This window comes from Mastomys coucha, chromosome X, assembly GCF_008632895.1.
Source record: "Mastomys coucha isolate ucsf_1 chromosome X, UCSF_Mcou_1, whole genome shotgun sequence".
In the NCBI taxonomy this organism is placed as follows: Eukaryota; Metazoa; Chordata; class Mammalia; order Rodentia; family Muridae; genus Mastomys; species Mastomys coucha.
In genome coordinates, this window is record NC_045030.1 from 101,030,224 (window position 1) to 101,046,931 (window position 16,708).

At 38.6% G+C, this 16,708-nt stretch overlaps 1 protein-coding gene across 1 annotated transcript in view; it reads left to right on the plus strand.

Annotated features, from left to right (window-relative positions):
• Positions 1-16,708, plus strand: part of Kif4a (kinesin family member 4A) — a 99,485-nt gene that overhangs the window by 71,774 nt on the left and 11,003 nt on the right. The window contains exons 17-23 of the mRNA XM_031368811.1: positions 4,867-4,950; positions 5,603-5,716; positions 11,771-11,926; positions 12,041-12,141; positions 13,953-14,082; positions 15,560-15,730; positions 16,237-16,344. Coding sequence (XP_031224671.1) covers positions 4,867-4,950; positions 5,603-5,716; positions 11,771-11,926; positions 12,041-12,141; positions 13,953-14,082; positions 15,560-15,730; positions 16,237-16,344 — 864 coding nt within the window. The remainder of the gene's footprint in view (positions 1-4,866; positions 4,951-5,602; positions 5,717-11,770; positions 11,927-12,040; positions 12,142-13,952; positions 14,083-15,559; positions 15,731-16,236; positions 16,345-16,708) is intronic.

The following is a 16,708-nucleotide window of genomic DNA, read 5'->3' on the forward strand; positions in this document are numbered from 1 at the left end:
TAAGAAGGAATAAAGTGTCCACATTTTGGTCTTCCTTCTTCTTGAGTTTCTTGTGGTTTGTGGATTGTTCTCATCCTTCTATTAAACATTCTCCCATTGGTACTAGCCTGGAAAGTTGTTTGCAGACAAGTTCAAATATACAAAACCTTCTAGCAGGTATAGTAAAATATTTCTGCTAAGGCATCAGTTCAGCAAAGCTGCAGGGTACATAGTCGATATAAGAAAGGAAGTTGTGGGGATGGAGAGGTGACTGAAGCTGAGCAAGCGCTTACTGCTCTTGAAGAGGACCCAGGTTCAGTGTCCAGCACCTACAGAACAACTTACAACTGCCTGTGACTCCACTTCCAAGAAACCCAATGCCGCCTTCTGGGCTTCTCAGGCTTACGCATGGACATGGTACACCCAAATTCATACAAGTGAACATGTATGTACAATAAACAAACAAACAGGCATTTAACACAGAAAACTTGTATTTCTGTATGTATAAAAATAAGAAAAGCATCCATTTTGAAATAGCACCACTATGAATACTTAGGAATAATTAGCAAAAGAACTTTCCAATTTTCACTCTGAAGACTACAAAATATTGAATTAATAAAAAACAACTAAAAGAAAGATATATCATATTCATGGGCAGAAATATCTGATATTCTAAATATAGACAATCCCTGAGATGTATTTTGCAGATTCAATGCAATCATAGTCCAAATTTCAATGATAAAATGCTTGCCTAGCATGTGTGAGGCCCCAGGGTCAGTCAGAAGCATTAGGGAAAAACAAAAGTCATCTTGACTTTTTCACAGAAATTCACAAGCTGAAATCCTAAAATTCAGATGGAAATGTAAGACCAATCAGAAAGAAATATGACTGTTATATGTAAACATAGACACATCAGATGCTTAGGATTGAAAATCCGAAACCCATGCGCTTTGCAGTCAGTTGTATTATTGGAGGGTCAGCATCGGGGATTGAACTTGGAGCCTTGCCCATATTAAGTTCTACTACTGAACTGTATCCTCACCCCTGCTTTTACTTTTTTTAAAATTTAGTTTCTAATTTTTAAGATTTATTCATTAGAAATTTTGTATATGACTACAGTGTATTTACATCTTATTTCTTTACCTAAGTCCTCCCAGACCCCCACTTCCTATTCCATGTTTTCTTTTTAATATATTTTCTTCTTTTTTCCAACTCTGATCTCACTGAGTTGTACAGACTGGCCTGTTACTTGCCTTATCCTAACCCCTGGGTAATTATGGAATTACAGGCATGTGACACCAGACCTGGTGATCCAATTGATTTTTAGCAATGGTGCCAAGGTAATTCAATGAAGAAATTTCAATGAAGTCTTTTCAATGGGGAGGTGCTCAATACCCAACCAGCCTGAGCTGTTCTATAAGCCACAGGTCCCAGTGAGAGACCGTACCTCAAAAGCAAGATAGATTGGTCCTAAGAAATAGTACTTTAAGGCTCACCTCCACCTGCATATGCACACATCTATATGCTCACACATCCTCACACAAATTCATTTGCATATACACAGTATACACAAAGAATAGTCTTTCCATCATACAATGCCGAGTCAACTAGATAATCATGTACTAAAGTTGGGATGTGCCTCATAACATATATAAAATTAAATCAAACCATTTAAAAATCTGTTTGTAAACAAGTGAGATAGCCCAAATATCTCGCAACAGTGAAAGAAACTTGCCATAAGCCTGAGTTTGTTCACTGGGAACCACAGAGTAGGAGAGAACTGACTCCCACAAGTTCCCCTATGATCTCCACACTATGCACTCACACACATATACAAAATAAATAAATAATAAAATTTAAATATTTATGAGAGCTAAAACTACAAATCTCTTAGAAGAAAGCATAAGTATTAGTCTTTGTGAGTTTTGATTAGGTAAAAGGTTTTTTTATTTTTAATGGGATACCTAAAGCATTGTCAAAGAAATATTATATTAGACAAACACTGCACTGTAAATAATACCAGCTTGAACATAGTACACAAAATGGTAGAAAGTATTCATAAGTCATAAAAATGGCAAGGATCTTGTAAGTTCTCAATAAGCATAATCTAGTTATAAGATGAACAAAGCAATATAGTTCACAAAAGGTACTGTGTCATTTGCCACCAGGAAAATGCACATGGAAACCACGGTGACATACCATTTTACACCCACAAAGATAATTATTGTGAAAAGAAAAGATAAGGGTTGGCAAGAATCCAGAAACATCATGTGTTTGCTGGTAGGATGGCAAAATAGTATAGCTGCTGTGACAAAGTTGACAGGATAAATAATGCAGAGGTAATGTATGATCCAGTGATACCACTCCTAGTTCTGTCTACTGAAAAGGTCTAAAGGCATGCTCGTATAAAACTTGTATGTGTTATATTCATAGGACATAAGTGATATTAGCCAAAAATGTGGGGGCAAACTTGAGTATATCAGCGAGTAAGTGGAAAAATGAAAATATGTATAGAGTACAATATTATGACCATGAAAAGAAATTTAGTACTGGCATATACTGCCACATGGACTAACCTTGAAAACATTGTGCTAGGTGAAAGAAGCCATTAACATAATGATATATTAATATAGGGAATGCCCAGAATTGGCATATTAATAGGCAGAAAATAGTAGGTACCATGATAGGGTTGTAGTGTCATAGGTAAAGAACATGAGATTTCTTTCTATGGAAATGAAAATGTGGCAACACTTGGATTGTAGTATTAGTTTTTACATCAACTCTATGAATGTGCCAAACACCATGAATCATACATTAGGTGATTAAGTGGTATCGTGCATTAATTATCTCAGTAAAAGCAGCTACAAGAGAAGAGGGCTTGTCTGTAAAGTACTAAGTTAACCCTTTACAATAGTGGATATGCTGAATTGCCAAGAATCTTTATTTTTGTTATAAATAAATATAAAGAGAATCCCTTTATTCCACACAGAATGAAAGAGCAGTGAACTTTTTAAGACTAAAAAGGAATGAAGATGCCCAGTAAGGGGTATTGGGAGTGCTAATGATACTGAAAATTGTCAAAAGTAAGGACAATAAAAATAACAAAGAACTGGGTTAAATAGGCAAGAGTTTTCAGGCCAGCAGTGGGAAGTAATTCCAAGTACAATGTAAGGACAACTAGAAGCACTACCATCGCTTCCAGGCAGCTTCGTGGTGGTGAGTGTGTTGCTTTGCTTGTGTCTCTCTACTAGTTCAGTCTCCTAGCTATTTAATTCCATGGGCCTCATACTAACACACATCCTGTTAAAATAGGATTAACCACAATTCTACAATTCTATTGTACTCTGTTATAGTTACATGTTGTTTGTATTTGCTTACAGTTTCTGTCTGTGGGAATACTAGCCAGGTCCTCTTCACATCTATATCCCAGAACTTAGTGCCATACCTATTATACAAATATCACATTCGTTGACTAAAATGAATAGCCGCCTTCTTTTCCCTGCGTCTCAGAATTAAGCCTAAGACTTCGTGCTTGGTGGCAAGCATTCTGCCACTAAGCTACAATCCCCACTGCTGAAACTAAGAGCTCCTTTTTAAATCAGTTCTTTTAATTTGTTGTGGATGCAGGATCATTCAAACCTTCATTCCATTTTCAAACATAATTTTCAGGATCAAATAATTTCAAAAGATGAACTTAAAACCAGTGCACCTCGGGCCCACATTTAGTTGCCACCAAGGGATCAGCATGTTCAACTCTTTTTTTTTAATTGAAAAAATTTTTTCATGCAATAATCACCAACTCCATGCCTTCTCTCTCTCTCTTTTTAGGCAACAAACAGGCAGATAAAACAAACCAGAATAATTTCTTTAAGTACAAGAAATATGTACACAGAAACACACATATACACAAACTCTTAAAAACACAGAATTTGAAACTATAATATATATAAGGGAAAAAGCAGTAAGAAAATAGTATGAGAGAAAAAGTCTCCAAAAATACCCTTGAGTTCAACTGTGTTGGCCATCTCCTAAGAGTTCTTGTATACACGCTAGAAAATATATGACTAAAATGGCCAACCATGTCATCCAGATTGGTAAGCAACAAGTAGAACCTGAAAGCTTAATGGATTAGGAAGATAGGGAAGGGGCCAATAAATCAGTGTGTGATTGTTTGTTTGTTTTGTTTGTTTGTTTGTTCCAAAACAGGGTTTCTCTGTGTATCCCAGGCTGTCCTGGAACTCACTCTGTACACCAAGCTGGCCTCGAACTCAGAAATCCACCTGCCTCTGCCTCCCAAGTGCTGGGATTAAAGGCATGAGATTGTTTGAAGCAAGTGATATCCCCTCGTGTTTCACCATCTTGATTTTTTCATCACTGAACAGAGAGGATATATACATAGTATGCTAGACTTGTTCAGAAACGAGAAGCTCCTTTCACTGGAGGTGTCCTAATTTTAGGTGTCTGGTTGTGTTCTCCTTTTTCCCAATCACTAGGTTTTATGGCCAATCAACTCATACAGTTAAGGAGAAGAGTAGTAGACCTGAGTTGTAACTCTGTCAATAACAACCTATGTGGACAAGGCTGTTCATGGGATGATCTTTGGTTCCTTTCAGATCTCATATTCTACAGTAATATTTATAATTGACTCAAGTCTGAGAAAGAAAGAATTTGGCCACAGAACAATAAGCTGAGGAAGACAAGGATCTTTATGTATATGCAAACCTAGTTTCTATAATTTCCTAATTCTGATAAAAGAAGATAAAGGCAACTCATAGAATTGTACTAAGCCTTAAATATAAAGAACATCTGGGAAGGCTTCTTGGTTTGAGGATTTATTTTAGTTACCTGAATATCAGTTAAGATCTGATTTGTTGTTGTTGTTATCAGGATCGTAAAAGGCAATACGAGCTGCTCAAACTTGAAAGAAACTTCCAGAAACAGTCTAATGTGCTCAGACGTAAAACTGAGGAGGTAGGTAAGAAAAGCCAGTCTGCTGGGCCACACGCACTGTCATCTTCATAGTTAAACATGCTCACAAAGTGTTTTATGAAACAGGGGACGTAAATATTGGCTAGCAAAATTCATGAATCGATTTCCCTGGTTGGTTTTGTTAGTGGGTTTGTTCTTGTTTTTTTCTGAAACCAGAACTTGTATAATCCAGGCTGTCATTGAACTCATTACATAGCTAAGGCTGGCCTTAAACACCTTGTCCTTCTGACTCTACCTCCTAAGTGCTGGGATTATGAGCATGCACCACCATGCAAGCTGAGTAAGTCCAAAATCTTGATCTCTTTTTATCTAGTATGGCCTGTGAACAAATAAAACCTGGGTTGAAAACTGTATCATTCAAATGTGAATTTTTCTTTCTAATATGGCTTTTTTCTACTCAAAAACAAAACAGACTACTAGCAATACATGACATTCTCAGACTGTTTTAGCCTGCAGGATTCCCTTTAAATATACCTATCCTCTTGCACATTCTGAAAGAGTAGCTATTCATTCATTATCACGTCCATGGTAACTTAAAATCTGATTCCTTTAGGAATTGAAACCTAGAATTTGTTTGCTGAGATGCTACAAATTAAAATGTTCTTCAGCATAACCACTCGCCTATTGTATTTAGGCAGCAGCTGCCAACAAGCGTCTTAAAGATGCTCTCCAAAAGCAAAAGGAGGTTGCAGAAAAACGGAAAGAGACTCAGAGCCGTGGAATGGAAGGCATTGCAGCTCGAGTGAAGGTATGAACACCTTGAACTGCCATTTCTCTTACATGCACTGAGAATAGGAAATAACTTTCTTCTGATTTAAAAGAAAATACGGAAGCGGAAGGTCCTTACTTTCCAAACTGCTGTCAAAGAACAGCTGCCTATGGATCCTGGTCCCCTAACTGGGATGCCTTGTCTGGCTTCAGTGGGAGAGGGTGTGCCTAGTTCTGCAATGACTTGAAGTGCCAGGGTGTGTTCATACCCAGGAAAGACCTCCCCCTTCTCAGAGCTGAAGGAGAGGAGTGATGGGAGAAGGGCCATGTTGGGGAGAGACTGGGAAGAGAGGGGGCCTGAGATCAGGATATAACGTGAATGAATGAATGAATGAATGAATAAATAAATAAATGAGAAAATAATAATTTAAAAATTTAGGATAAAAAAAAATAAAGAGTAGAGAATTCTTTGTATCCCTGCCTATCATAGCTCAGTTCTATTTTATTCTGGTGTAATTGACATACAGTGAATGGTTTGTATTTAAAGTAAACAGTTTGATGAAATGTTGGGTCACACCATACCATGGAGTGGGGTTTTAGACTGAATAAAAAGAAAGGAAGCTGATTGTGAGTATTCCTCTCTGCTTTCTGACTTTCAGCACAGTGTGACCACTCACCTCCTACTCCTGCCTTGGGGAGCTGTGTACCATCAAACTGTGAAAAACAATGAACCAGTCCTTAAATTGGTTTGGGGGTGGGGAGGTAGTCAAAGCAGTGGGAAAAGTAACTTTGTAATGAGTGCATATAGACTCATCAGTTGTGCTTTCTGGCCTGGTATGGTAGCATACCCGTGACCCTCCCAGCATTTGTAAAGCTGAGCAGAGAAATGATGAGTCCAAATTTGGGCTATTACAGATACTGTGCTGAATATTCACATAACAAGTTCTTGTGGAAACCATGTATGTTTTATTTTACTTGCTTTTTGTTTTTTGTTTCTTTGGCTTTTTGTTTGTTTCGAGACAGGGTCTCTCTGTGTAGTCCTGACTATCCTAGAGCTCACTATGTAAATCAGGCTGGCCTCAAACCCACAGAGATACACCTGTGTCTGCCTCCTGAGCGCTGGGAATAAAGGCGTGCACCATCACACGCAGCCTGCTTGTGTGTGTGTGTGTGTGTGTGTGTGTGTGTGTGTTTTATTGTATGAAGTATCCAAATATTTTCTTTTGATTGGCTTGTACTTTTTATAAAATTTGAATTATTTCTATAACTTGGAAATATATCCAACAGACGACCCTGTGTTTTACAATTATTTTTTTCTTAGGCTGTGACTTTGGTTTGTTTGTTTGTTTTGTTTTTTCATTTTTTTAAAGATTTATTTATTTATTGTTACATATTTAAGTACACTGTAGCTGTCTTCAGACGCACCAGAAGAGGGCGTCAGATCTCATTACGGATGGTTGTGAGCCACCATGTGGTAGCTGGGATTTGAACTCAGGACCTTTGGTAAAGCAGTCAGTGCTCTTACCTGCTGAGCCATCTCACCAGCCCCTTGTTTTTTCATTTTTAAATATAATCTTTTGAATACCAAAGCTAGCTCCTTACTTTTCTTTGTTGGACAGGCCTTGTGTATTCCTAGGTAGCCTCAAATTCACTGTGTAGCTGTGCATGACCTTGAACCTTTGGTCTTCCTGCCTCTACCTCCCAAGTGCTAGAGTTATACTCCAGTTTCTCTTCAGATTGTGTAAATCTGTTTGTTTGTTTGTTTGTTTGTTTTTTCAAGACAGGGTTTCTCTGTGTAGCCTTGGCTATCCTGGAACTCACTCTGTAGACCAGGCTGGCCTCGAACTCAGAAATCCGCCTGCCTCTGCCTCCCAAGCGCTGGGATTAAAGGCGTGCATCACCACCGCCCTTGTGTAAAAATCTTTCACACTCAAGTTCCAGGATTCCAGACATGCACTACCATACCCTTCACAGGGTTTTAATTGATATCATTCAGTGTATTTTTAATCATGGTACCTCTGTCAGAAGTACATGCTAGAACAAAACTGTGTTGTTTGTATGAATAGTTTGTGCTTTATTTGTATCTCTGTTTCCCTGAGTCATATTCCACTGTATGGATCTTCTATGGCTTGTTAATTCAGTCTTTGCCCAGGCTGGCTAGTCTCTAACTTGCAGCAACCCTTCACAGGGTTTTAATTGATATCATTCAGTGTATTGATGCTTGCTTTTTATGAGGAGTCCTGTCCTTCCTGGAGCTGGGATATGAGAGCGTCAAGCACTTTGGTCTTTGGACTCCGGGACTTATATCAACACTCCCAGAGTCTTAAGCCTTTGCCTGTGACCAAGAGTTACACAATCAGTTTCCTGGTTTTGAAGCTATCAGACTTAGACTGAACTGTGATACTGGTGGCCTGGATTCTTTTGACCTTCATAACCATGTGAGCCATTTAGCTTCATAAATCTTTTGTATATATTGGTTCTGTTTCTCTGGGAAAACTAATATAATTTAAAAGTACTAGCTGGGTGTGGTAGTTGGTGACTGTACTCAGTTTTGTTCTAGCTTTTTTAAGTTATTATTAATTTTGATAGGCCCTAGAACTTTGGAGACTAAAGCAGAAGGATCATAATAAAATGGGCTGCATAGTAGCACCCTATTTCAAAAAGAATTACGTTTAACTAAAACTTTTTATGGTAAAATATACATAAACATCAACTCTTCATGATAACCATCTGTATGTAAGAAACGAGTTGTTTTTTTCATAAGCCCCTGGCTTTCCTGATCAAGAAAAAGTAAAAAAACAAAGTATAATTCACAGAAATTTCATAAACTGTATCGCTGTTTGTATATATGGTTAAAAAGGGAATGTGGTAGAATGCATTTATGGCAATAAATTTGAGATTTTAACTGAAATGAACAACTTCCCTGAAACATACAAATGACTGAAGTTTACTGAAGAAGAAACATGGTACAACCTGAACAACTTGAAATCAATTTTGTGTTTGATATATACATATGCATATTTGCACATGTGTGTGCAGTGTGTTGGTAGGTATGAACCTAGTAGAGGTCAAAGGTTAATGTTGGGTGTCTTCCTCACACTCTGCCAATTGATTTCTCACTGAACTCAGAATTAACAATTTCAACTAATCTAGCCCTGATATTCAGTTAGCCCTGAGTGCCCTGTCTCTGCCTCCCAAATGCTGGAACCAAGCGCAGGTCACCATATCCTCATCCCTTACTTTTCACAGGTGCTGGGGAACTACAATCTATTGTTCATGGTTCTGTAGCAAGTGCTTTATCCACTGAATCACCTCTCTCCTGAGATCAGTTTTTTAAGTTGAATAGGGGAGGAAGTAGAGGGTAGACTTAAATTAGTTATATATGAAGAAATGGGGAGGGAGGGGTGGATATTGAGATAGTGTGTTACTATGTGGGTCTGGCTGTCCTAGAAGTCACTATGTAGACCTGGCTGGCCTTGAACTTACAGAGATTAGCCTACTTCTGCCTCCCAAGTGTTAGTATTAAAGGTATGTACCACCATGCCTGTCCCAAATTCTGCCAAAATTTTAAGCAAGAAATCATATTAGTTCCATGAAAAGTCTTAGACAACAGAATTGGAAGGACTACTTTTGCTGCTCAACTTATAAGGATGCCTGTGTTACCTTGATGCCAAAACCAGATAAAGCCATTACAAGAAAACTACAGTGGCATTTTTTTTTATTACTTTATGTATGGGTGCTTCTCAGCTTATAATGAGGCCCCATCCCAAAACACCTATATTTAAAGTTGAAAATGCACAGTTTGGCCTTGTATACCTTAAGTATGCTAACACACATTACCCAAAATTGAACAAAAAAGTCTACTAAATGATTAAGATCTAATGTAATTTATTAAATACAATACTGAAAATGAAAAACAAAATGTGTAAGCATGAGATACAATAGGTATCTTGTGCATATGATGGGATGTCAACACATAACACAATATCAAAAAATAATGCTGACTTCTGCTTCAAAGCACAATATGGAGCAATGTTGCTGCCCCTTGTGGAACAGGCGCCACATGGGAGCTCTGGTATCTTGGGATTACAGACATGAGAGACTTGGGAGACAGAGGCAGGAGAATCATACCAAATTTGGGTTCAGCCTGTTCTACATAGCATGTTCCAAGCCTGCTAGGGCTGTGTATTAAGACTTTGTCTTGATGGAAAGAAAAGAGATAGAATTAATTGGCTTCCTCATTTTTATGAAATTAACTTCCTTATGCTTGGTAATATTCTAAAATCTGCCTGTTCTTTTTTTATTGGTTTCATTTTACTTTTTTAAGTTCTTGACTTTATGTGTTTGAGTGTTTGCCTACATTTGCTTATGTGCACCCCATTGTACCAGAAGGGAGCCTTGGGTCTAATGGAACTAGATTTACAGATAGTTGTGAGCCACTCTGTGGATGCTGGGACCCGACCCTGAGTCCTCCACTGAACTGGGTCTCCAGCCCCTTGTCTTGCTTTTTGAGTCAGAATTTTTGAGGTTCCGATTTACCTCACTGCCAAGGTGCTCTACTTTAGCCTCCTGAGCGTTACAATATAGGTATGCACCATCATGCCTGCCTTTATCTACCTCTACTAGTGATGTCATCACTCCAGCTCTCTTTGATTAGTGTCAGCATGGTGATTTTACACCCTCTGAATTTTAGTTTATTAGGCATTTATTTTTAAAGTGTGTTTCTCATAGATAGCAAAGTGTTGCTTTGGTTATCTTTGTTGGCTTAATAATTGTTCCACAGATTGGGTGCTTTGTGTTGAGAATTATTTTCTCCCTCATGACATGGGCCCTTTTGTCCATGGTAGTATTCTTAAGTAGGAATTCTACTTATCTGATACAAATTTGGCCACTCCAGCTTTCTTTTTATCACTAACTAATTAGTATACTACAGCCTCGTCATCAGCCTAAATAGTCTAAGGAATAATTACTGGGACTTGGTGGTGGTTGTTTATCTGGATGTCTTTACTAATACCTTGAGAATTTTGTATAATGTATTTGGATCATATGCACCTTTCCTCTGCCATCTCCCATCAGATCCACCTCCAACTCGCTACCCAACCAACTTCATGTCCTTGTTTTTATTTGAACCCCACCAGCCCAACTTGTGCTGCCCAAATATTCTGCTGTGTGGCCATCCATAGGAGTGTGATCTACCTACCAGGAGCTAAAGCATACTAACTCATCATCCCTTGACAGCTGTCCATAGCTCCTCAGTGAGCACCAGGACTTTAACCCCACTTTCTACCCCCTAGAATTTTGTCTGATTTGAGTTTGCACAGGTCTTTTTCTTTTGAGAACTTTCTCCAACTCGAAATTGTGGTTTGTCTGTTGGTTAGTTGATTGGTTATTTAGCTGTTTGGTTTGGTTTGGTTTGTTTGTTTTCCTTTTCCCTTTTTCGTATTGGGGGTTACATTTATAGCATTTTGAACGTGAGCATCTACTCTTACTAGTAAGCTATATCCAGCCTTCAAAGTTACTCTTTCTAAAAAGTGAAGATAATTATATTTTCTTTTTAAAAGCCCTTCCATCTACTTTATTTATTTATACTTTATTTTATTTCATTATATTTAATGTGTATGCATGTGGCTGTTTGCACATGAGTGCAGATGTTTGAGGGAGGCCAGAGGCATTAGATCCCCAGGAGCTCAAGTTACAGGTACTTATGAACCACCTGACATAAGTACTGGGAACCAAACTTGGATCCTCTGGAAGAGTAGTATGTGCCCTTAACTCCAGAGCCATCGCTCTAGCCCCTCACTCACCATCTACTTTAAACATGTCATGACTAGTGAATGGCAAAAAAAACCCAAATATTATAGGAAACAATAAATAGTAATAGGATAGCTAGAGAAAGATCTGCTATACAAAGCCTCTGTGACTGGGAATACTGTTGATAACTGTTCTTATAGAGGGAATGGTTTTAGCGACATAGACACACATAAAAATCTCACTTCTGCTTTCATAGGCTCTGGTCCAAATGAAGTTAAGTTCAACTGGGTCTAGCCCATGTAGTCCTCATCCCCAGCTCACACATCACTGATTTCTCTTCTAGAATTGGCTTGGAAATGAAATCGAGGTTATGGTCAGTACTGAGGAAGCCAAAAGGCATCTGAATGGCCTTCTTGAAGAGAGAAAGATCCTTGCTCAGGATGTGGCACAACTCAAAGAGAAAAGAGAGTCTGGAGAGAATCCACCTCCTAAACTCCGAGTAAGTGTCATGGGAAAATGCTATCAATATCCACACAGAATTTCCAGCAAATCCTCACTGCATTGAAGGATTCTTTCCTTTTAAAGCCCACCTTATTGCCCACTATCTTTGCAGAGGCGCACATTTTCACCAGATGAAGTACATGGTCAAGATTCAGGAGCAGAGGATTCTATTGCAAAGCAGATTGAAAGCCTAGAGACTGAATTGGAGCTCAGGTAATGAGGCTATATCTGAAACACAGAATGTTATGCCTGGAATCCAAATAGGCACCATCAATCCAGTCTCTCAAGAGTTTCCTTCATTTTCAAAAGATTTTTATAGGGAAAAAAAAAACCCAAAGAGCGTAACAGTGTTTTGAACCTGTGTGTTCGAAGTTATGTTGTGCTATACAGATTAGATCTATTGTGCCAGACTGTCACTATGATGCTGGATGAAGTAAGTGCCATTCTTCCTACCGTACAATGTAAAATGAAGTTGGGGATCTTTAGAAACTTTTTAACAAAGGGACCAACAGTATTCATTGCAGCAAAGGCAGCATCTTAACTTCAACAAATGGTATAGTTCAAATGGCTTAGCTACATGTAGAAGAATGAAACTAGATCCTCTCTCTTGTTGTACAAAAACAACTCCAAATAGCTCAAAACCCTGATACCATAATTCAATAGAGGAGAAAAGAATGAACACATTTCAACTTCGAGACACTGGAAGAGCGTTCTGAATAGGACTCAGGAAGCACCTGCTTTTGACAATTGACAAATAGAACCTCATGAAATAAAAAATAAGAGTTTTTGTATGTTAAAGGACACCATCATTCCAGTGAAGAGGCAGCCAATAGTAGAAAAAAATCTTTGCCAGCTACACATCTGACAGAAGGTTAAAAACTAGAATATATGAGGAACTAAAAAAAAAAAAAAAAAAAAAAAAAAAAAATGAGCCAGGCAGTGGTGGCACACACCTTTAATCCCAGCACTCAGGAGGTAGAGGCAGGTGGGTTTCTGAGTTGGAGGCCATCCTGGTCTACCGAGCAAGTTCCAGGACAGCCAGGGCTACACAGAGAAACTCTGTCTTGAAAAAATAAAAATAATAAAATAAAAAAAATCAGACTGTTGGGGTCCAGAAGTTGCCCCACAAACCATATAAACACCAATCCCAGTCAGACAAGGATGGTTTATTGAACATACACCTAAAGACTGATTGGCTGGGGCAATAGCACAGGCTCAAGAGCTAAAAGCTGCACCCTGGACATTTCTCAGGGCCAGCTTATAAAGGCTAAAACCATAAAAAACACAGTGAGCTCATATGCAGGTGCTAGAAGTGCTGCTGGTAGCTGGCCCTGACTCAAGCCATTTTAGACAGAACAGTTCATACTGACCCTTAATTTGATGGGTCCTACCTGAAGCTTATACTTGTAAAATTTCTTAAGAATAACAAACCTCATAATACAGAACATAACAGTATGCGGTCAACATGACCCGACTCTGAGTCAAGTTATTTTTCTGCATCAATGACTGGCAGGCATATTACAGCAACAATATGAAATAGCTGGTGGGCATGGAACAAAATGGCTACAGCTATGCTAGGAAGGCAGGCCTCAGCACAAATACAATACAGTATAGAGACACCTGGCTTTAAACAAAATAATTGAGATAACAAGGAGACAAAGGACTAACAGAAACTTCACACACTATGATGTGCTCAACTATATATATATATATGTATATATACACACACACACACACACACACACACAAAGAAATAAGTAAAAGGTGGAATTTTTTTCTAAGTTTCAATGTATATGTACCATTTATTTCAACCAATATTTAACAAATTAAAGCCATTCGGATATTTCCTTGGGGCTCCTTTTGTTACAGGTTTAGAAATAGCACATAAGATTCGAATCAGGTGGCTTATTTTGCAACTGATCATTCCATACATAAAATTCTTTTCATTTTCTACTCAGAGCTCCTTCCTTTCTCTTTGCTGTTGAGGCTGATGACAGTAAATCTCACTCTTCTCTCCCTTGAAGGAGTGCACAGATTGCAGACCTACAGCAAAAGCTCCTGGATGCTGAAAGTGAAGACCAGCCGAAACAACGCTGGGAGAATATTGCCACAATTCTCGAAGCCAAATGTGCCATAAAGTATTTAGTTGGAGAGGTAAAACCATTCTTCTTAGCAACAGCTCTAGGGGAGCTAGCTAGGGAGCTCGAAGTATGACACTTCTTAGTGCTAAAGGGACACTTTCTTAGTGCTGTAGCTACTTTTCATGGTAGAAACCCCAATGATCCCAACACTAAATAAAGCCTTTCATGAGTAAGCAGTGGTTAGTAGTAAATCCAAGCCAATTACTTAGAACGATATCAGAAATTGATACTCATCATGCCTGACATATATCAAGTATACATTTATGTGAGCTATTGATTGTTTGTTACTAGAAAGAACCCATAAGAAGTCACTGGTTAAGCATAAAGTATTGTACTACTTTGAAAAACATGTATGAGGTATGTATTTAAAAACTTAAGACCATCTTGAGGAGAAAACTTAATCGTTTTTGATATATATAGATTTATTTTAAGGAAAATTGATTTTTTTTTTTTGGTTTTTGTTTGTTTCTTTTTTATTTTATTTTATTTTTCGTTTTTATTGAGACAGGGTATCTCTGTGTAGGCTTTGTTGTCCTAGAACTCACTCTGTAGACCAGGCTGGCCTCTAATTCCCAGAGATTTGACTGCCTCTGCCTCCAGAGTGCTAAGATTAAAGGTGTATAAGTTCATCATAAAGTGTCAGAAGATGAATCAAAGTTATCACTCAAGCAATATGTTTCCCAAATCCACAGGTTTCTGCATTGCTATGCTTTATACATTTTTGTCTTGGGCTAGCAGATTTATTCTGCTAAGGAATCCTGACTAGTCTTAGGAATACTACTCATTATCTAGGCTGGTAGTAAGAATAAAAGTAGGCCAGTACAGGATGCCAGTCTTGCCTAAAGAGGTATATCTAGAAAGATCTACAATTTCAGCAATCGTGTCTACGAGTTCTAACATGTAAGCAGAGATTCTGACACAGAATTGGCTAATAAGCTGCGTCCTGTGAATTCCTCTTTAAAATTTAAGATCTACTTAAAGTTTCAGAATTTTGGAATTGTCAGATACTGTCCATGTTAGGTTTATTCTTGCCTTGAAATAGAGCAACAGATAAATGACCTAGCTGTGGCTTCTACCCTGTCTTTGCATAAATATCGACTTACGGCTAGGAATAAAACAGTCCTTTTAGAGGGCTGGAGAGATGGTTCAGTGAACCTACGTTTGATTCCTAGCACTCATGTGGTGGCTCACAACCATTGTAACTCTAGTTCTTGGTGGTCTGACATCCCTCTTTAGGTCTCTGCAGTCACCAGACATATCATATACAGATATACATGCAGAAAATACTCATATACATCCAAAGTAAAAAATTTAAAGCCAATAGTATTACTTCAGTTCACTATTAGAATCCATATGACATGGGGGGAAATGAGAATAGATTTAGACTTTCTTGGAAGCACTTTTCTCAAACTGTTTCAAGAAAGCTGCCCAATGAATGGGTGAAGATCGATTATTCTGCAAATGCAATGCCTTTCTCTTATTCTTTTCAGCTGGTCTCCTCCAAAATCCAAGTGAGCAAACTTGAAAGCAGCCTGAATCAGAGCAAGGCCAGCTGTATTGAAGTGCAGAAGATGTTGTATGAGGAGAAAAATCATTTTGCTAAGATAGAGGGAGAGTTAAAAGGAGAGCTGGTCAAAGTGGAGCAACAGCACCAAGAAAAGGTAACTGAACAAGACAAGAAGTTACAGGGAGATGTGGGCCACCCTGCCTTTGGCTGTTCAGTTTTTAAAAGTGGTAGAATCTGCCTGACATGGTGCTGACGCCTGTAATCCTAGCACTCTGGAAAGCTAAGGCAGAAGAATCGTCTCATGTTCAGAGCCATTCTGGACTATATTGAGACCCTGTCACTATCTGAAAAAAAAAAATAAACAGGCACTAGTGACCCAATGAAGCTTCCTTCAAAAGTTTATGTGGTCTTTTCCACATTTTGCAAGTAAGTAACCCGAAACAGAAGTGACTTGTCTAAATGGCTCTTAACCACTGGCTCAAATTCTAAGGTTAACACACCAAGAAACACCTTTCCTGGGTTAATTACTTTGGACCATGAAAAGAAAAGACATTCTTTATCTTTAACTCACAAAAAAGTTCCATGGGCCAGTGCTTGTGCTCGAGAACACCCTTCCCCCTGCTCCTTTGATATCCCCCAGTGTGCTATCTCTTTCCTTAGGTGTTGTACCTTCTCAGCCAGCTGCAGCAATGCCAAATGACAGAAAAGCAGCTGGAGGAGTCAGTCAGCGAAAAGGAACAACAGCTGCTGAGCACACTAAAATGTCAGGTATGCAGAACATGCTAGGGAATCCTGACTCACTTGGGCCACGGAACTTCCAGCAGGAAGTGATTAACCACTGACAGACCAGAGCCTTTACTCCTTTGAGGCCTTGTTGGATCCGGTTAGGAGGAAAGCGCAGCTCCAGTAAGAGTAACCTAGTTTTCAGGACTAAAACAGAAGCCTCTGTGTCATCCTTAGGCCTCCTGATTCTTTTGCCTTAACCCTAAGCTTTAGAGCTGAAGAAGCACACTCATCTAGTATTTACTTCAAATCGTGATGGCTGAAACGGGCTTTGTGGTGAAGGTCACTTAGTGTTCTTATGGAGGGCTTGAGTTCTCTTTTTTTTTTTTTTTTTTTTTTTTTTTTTTTT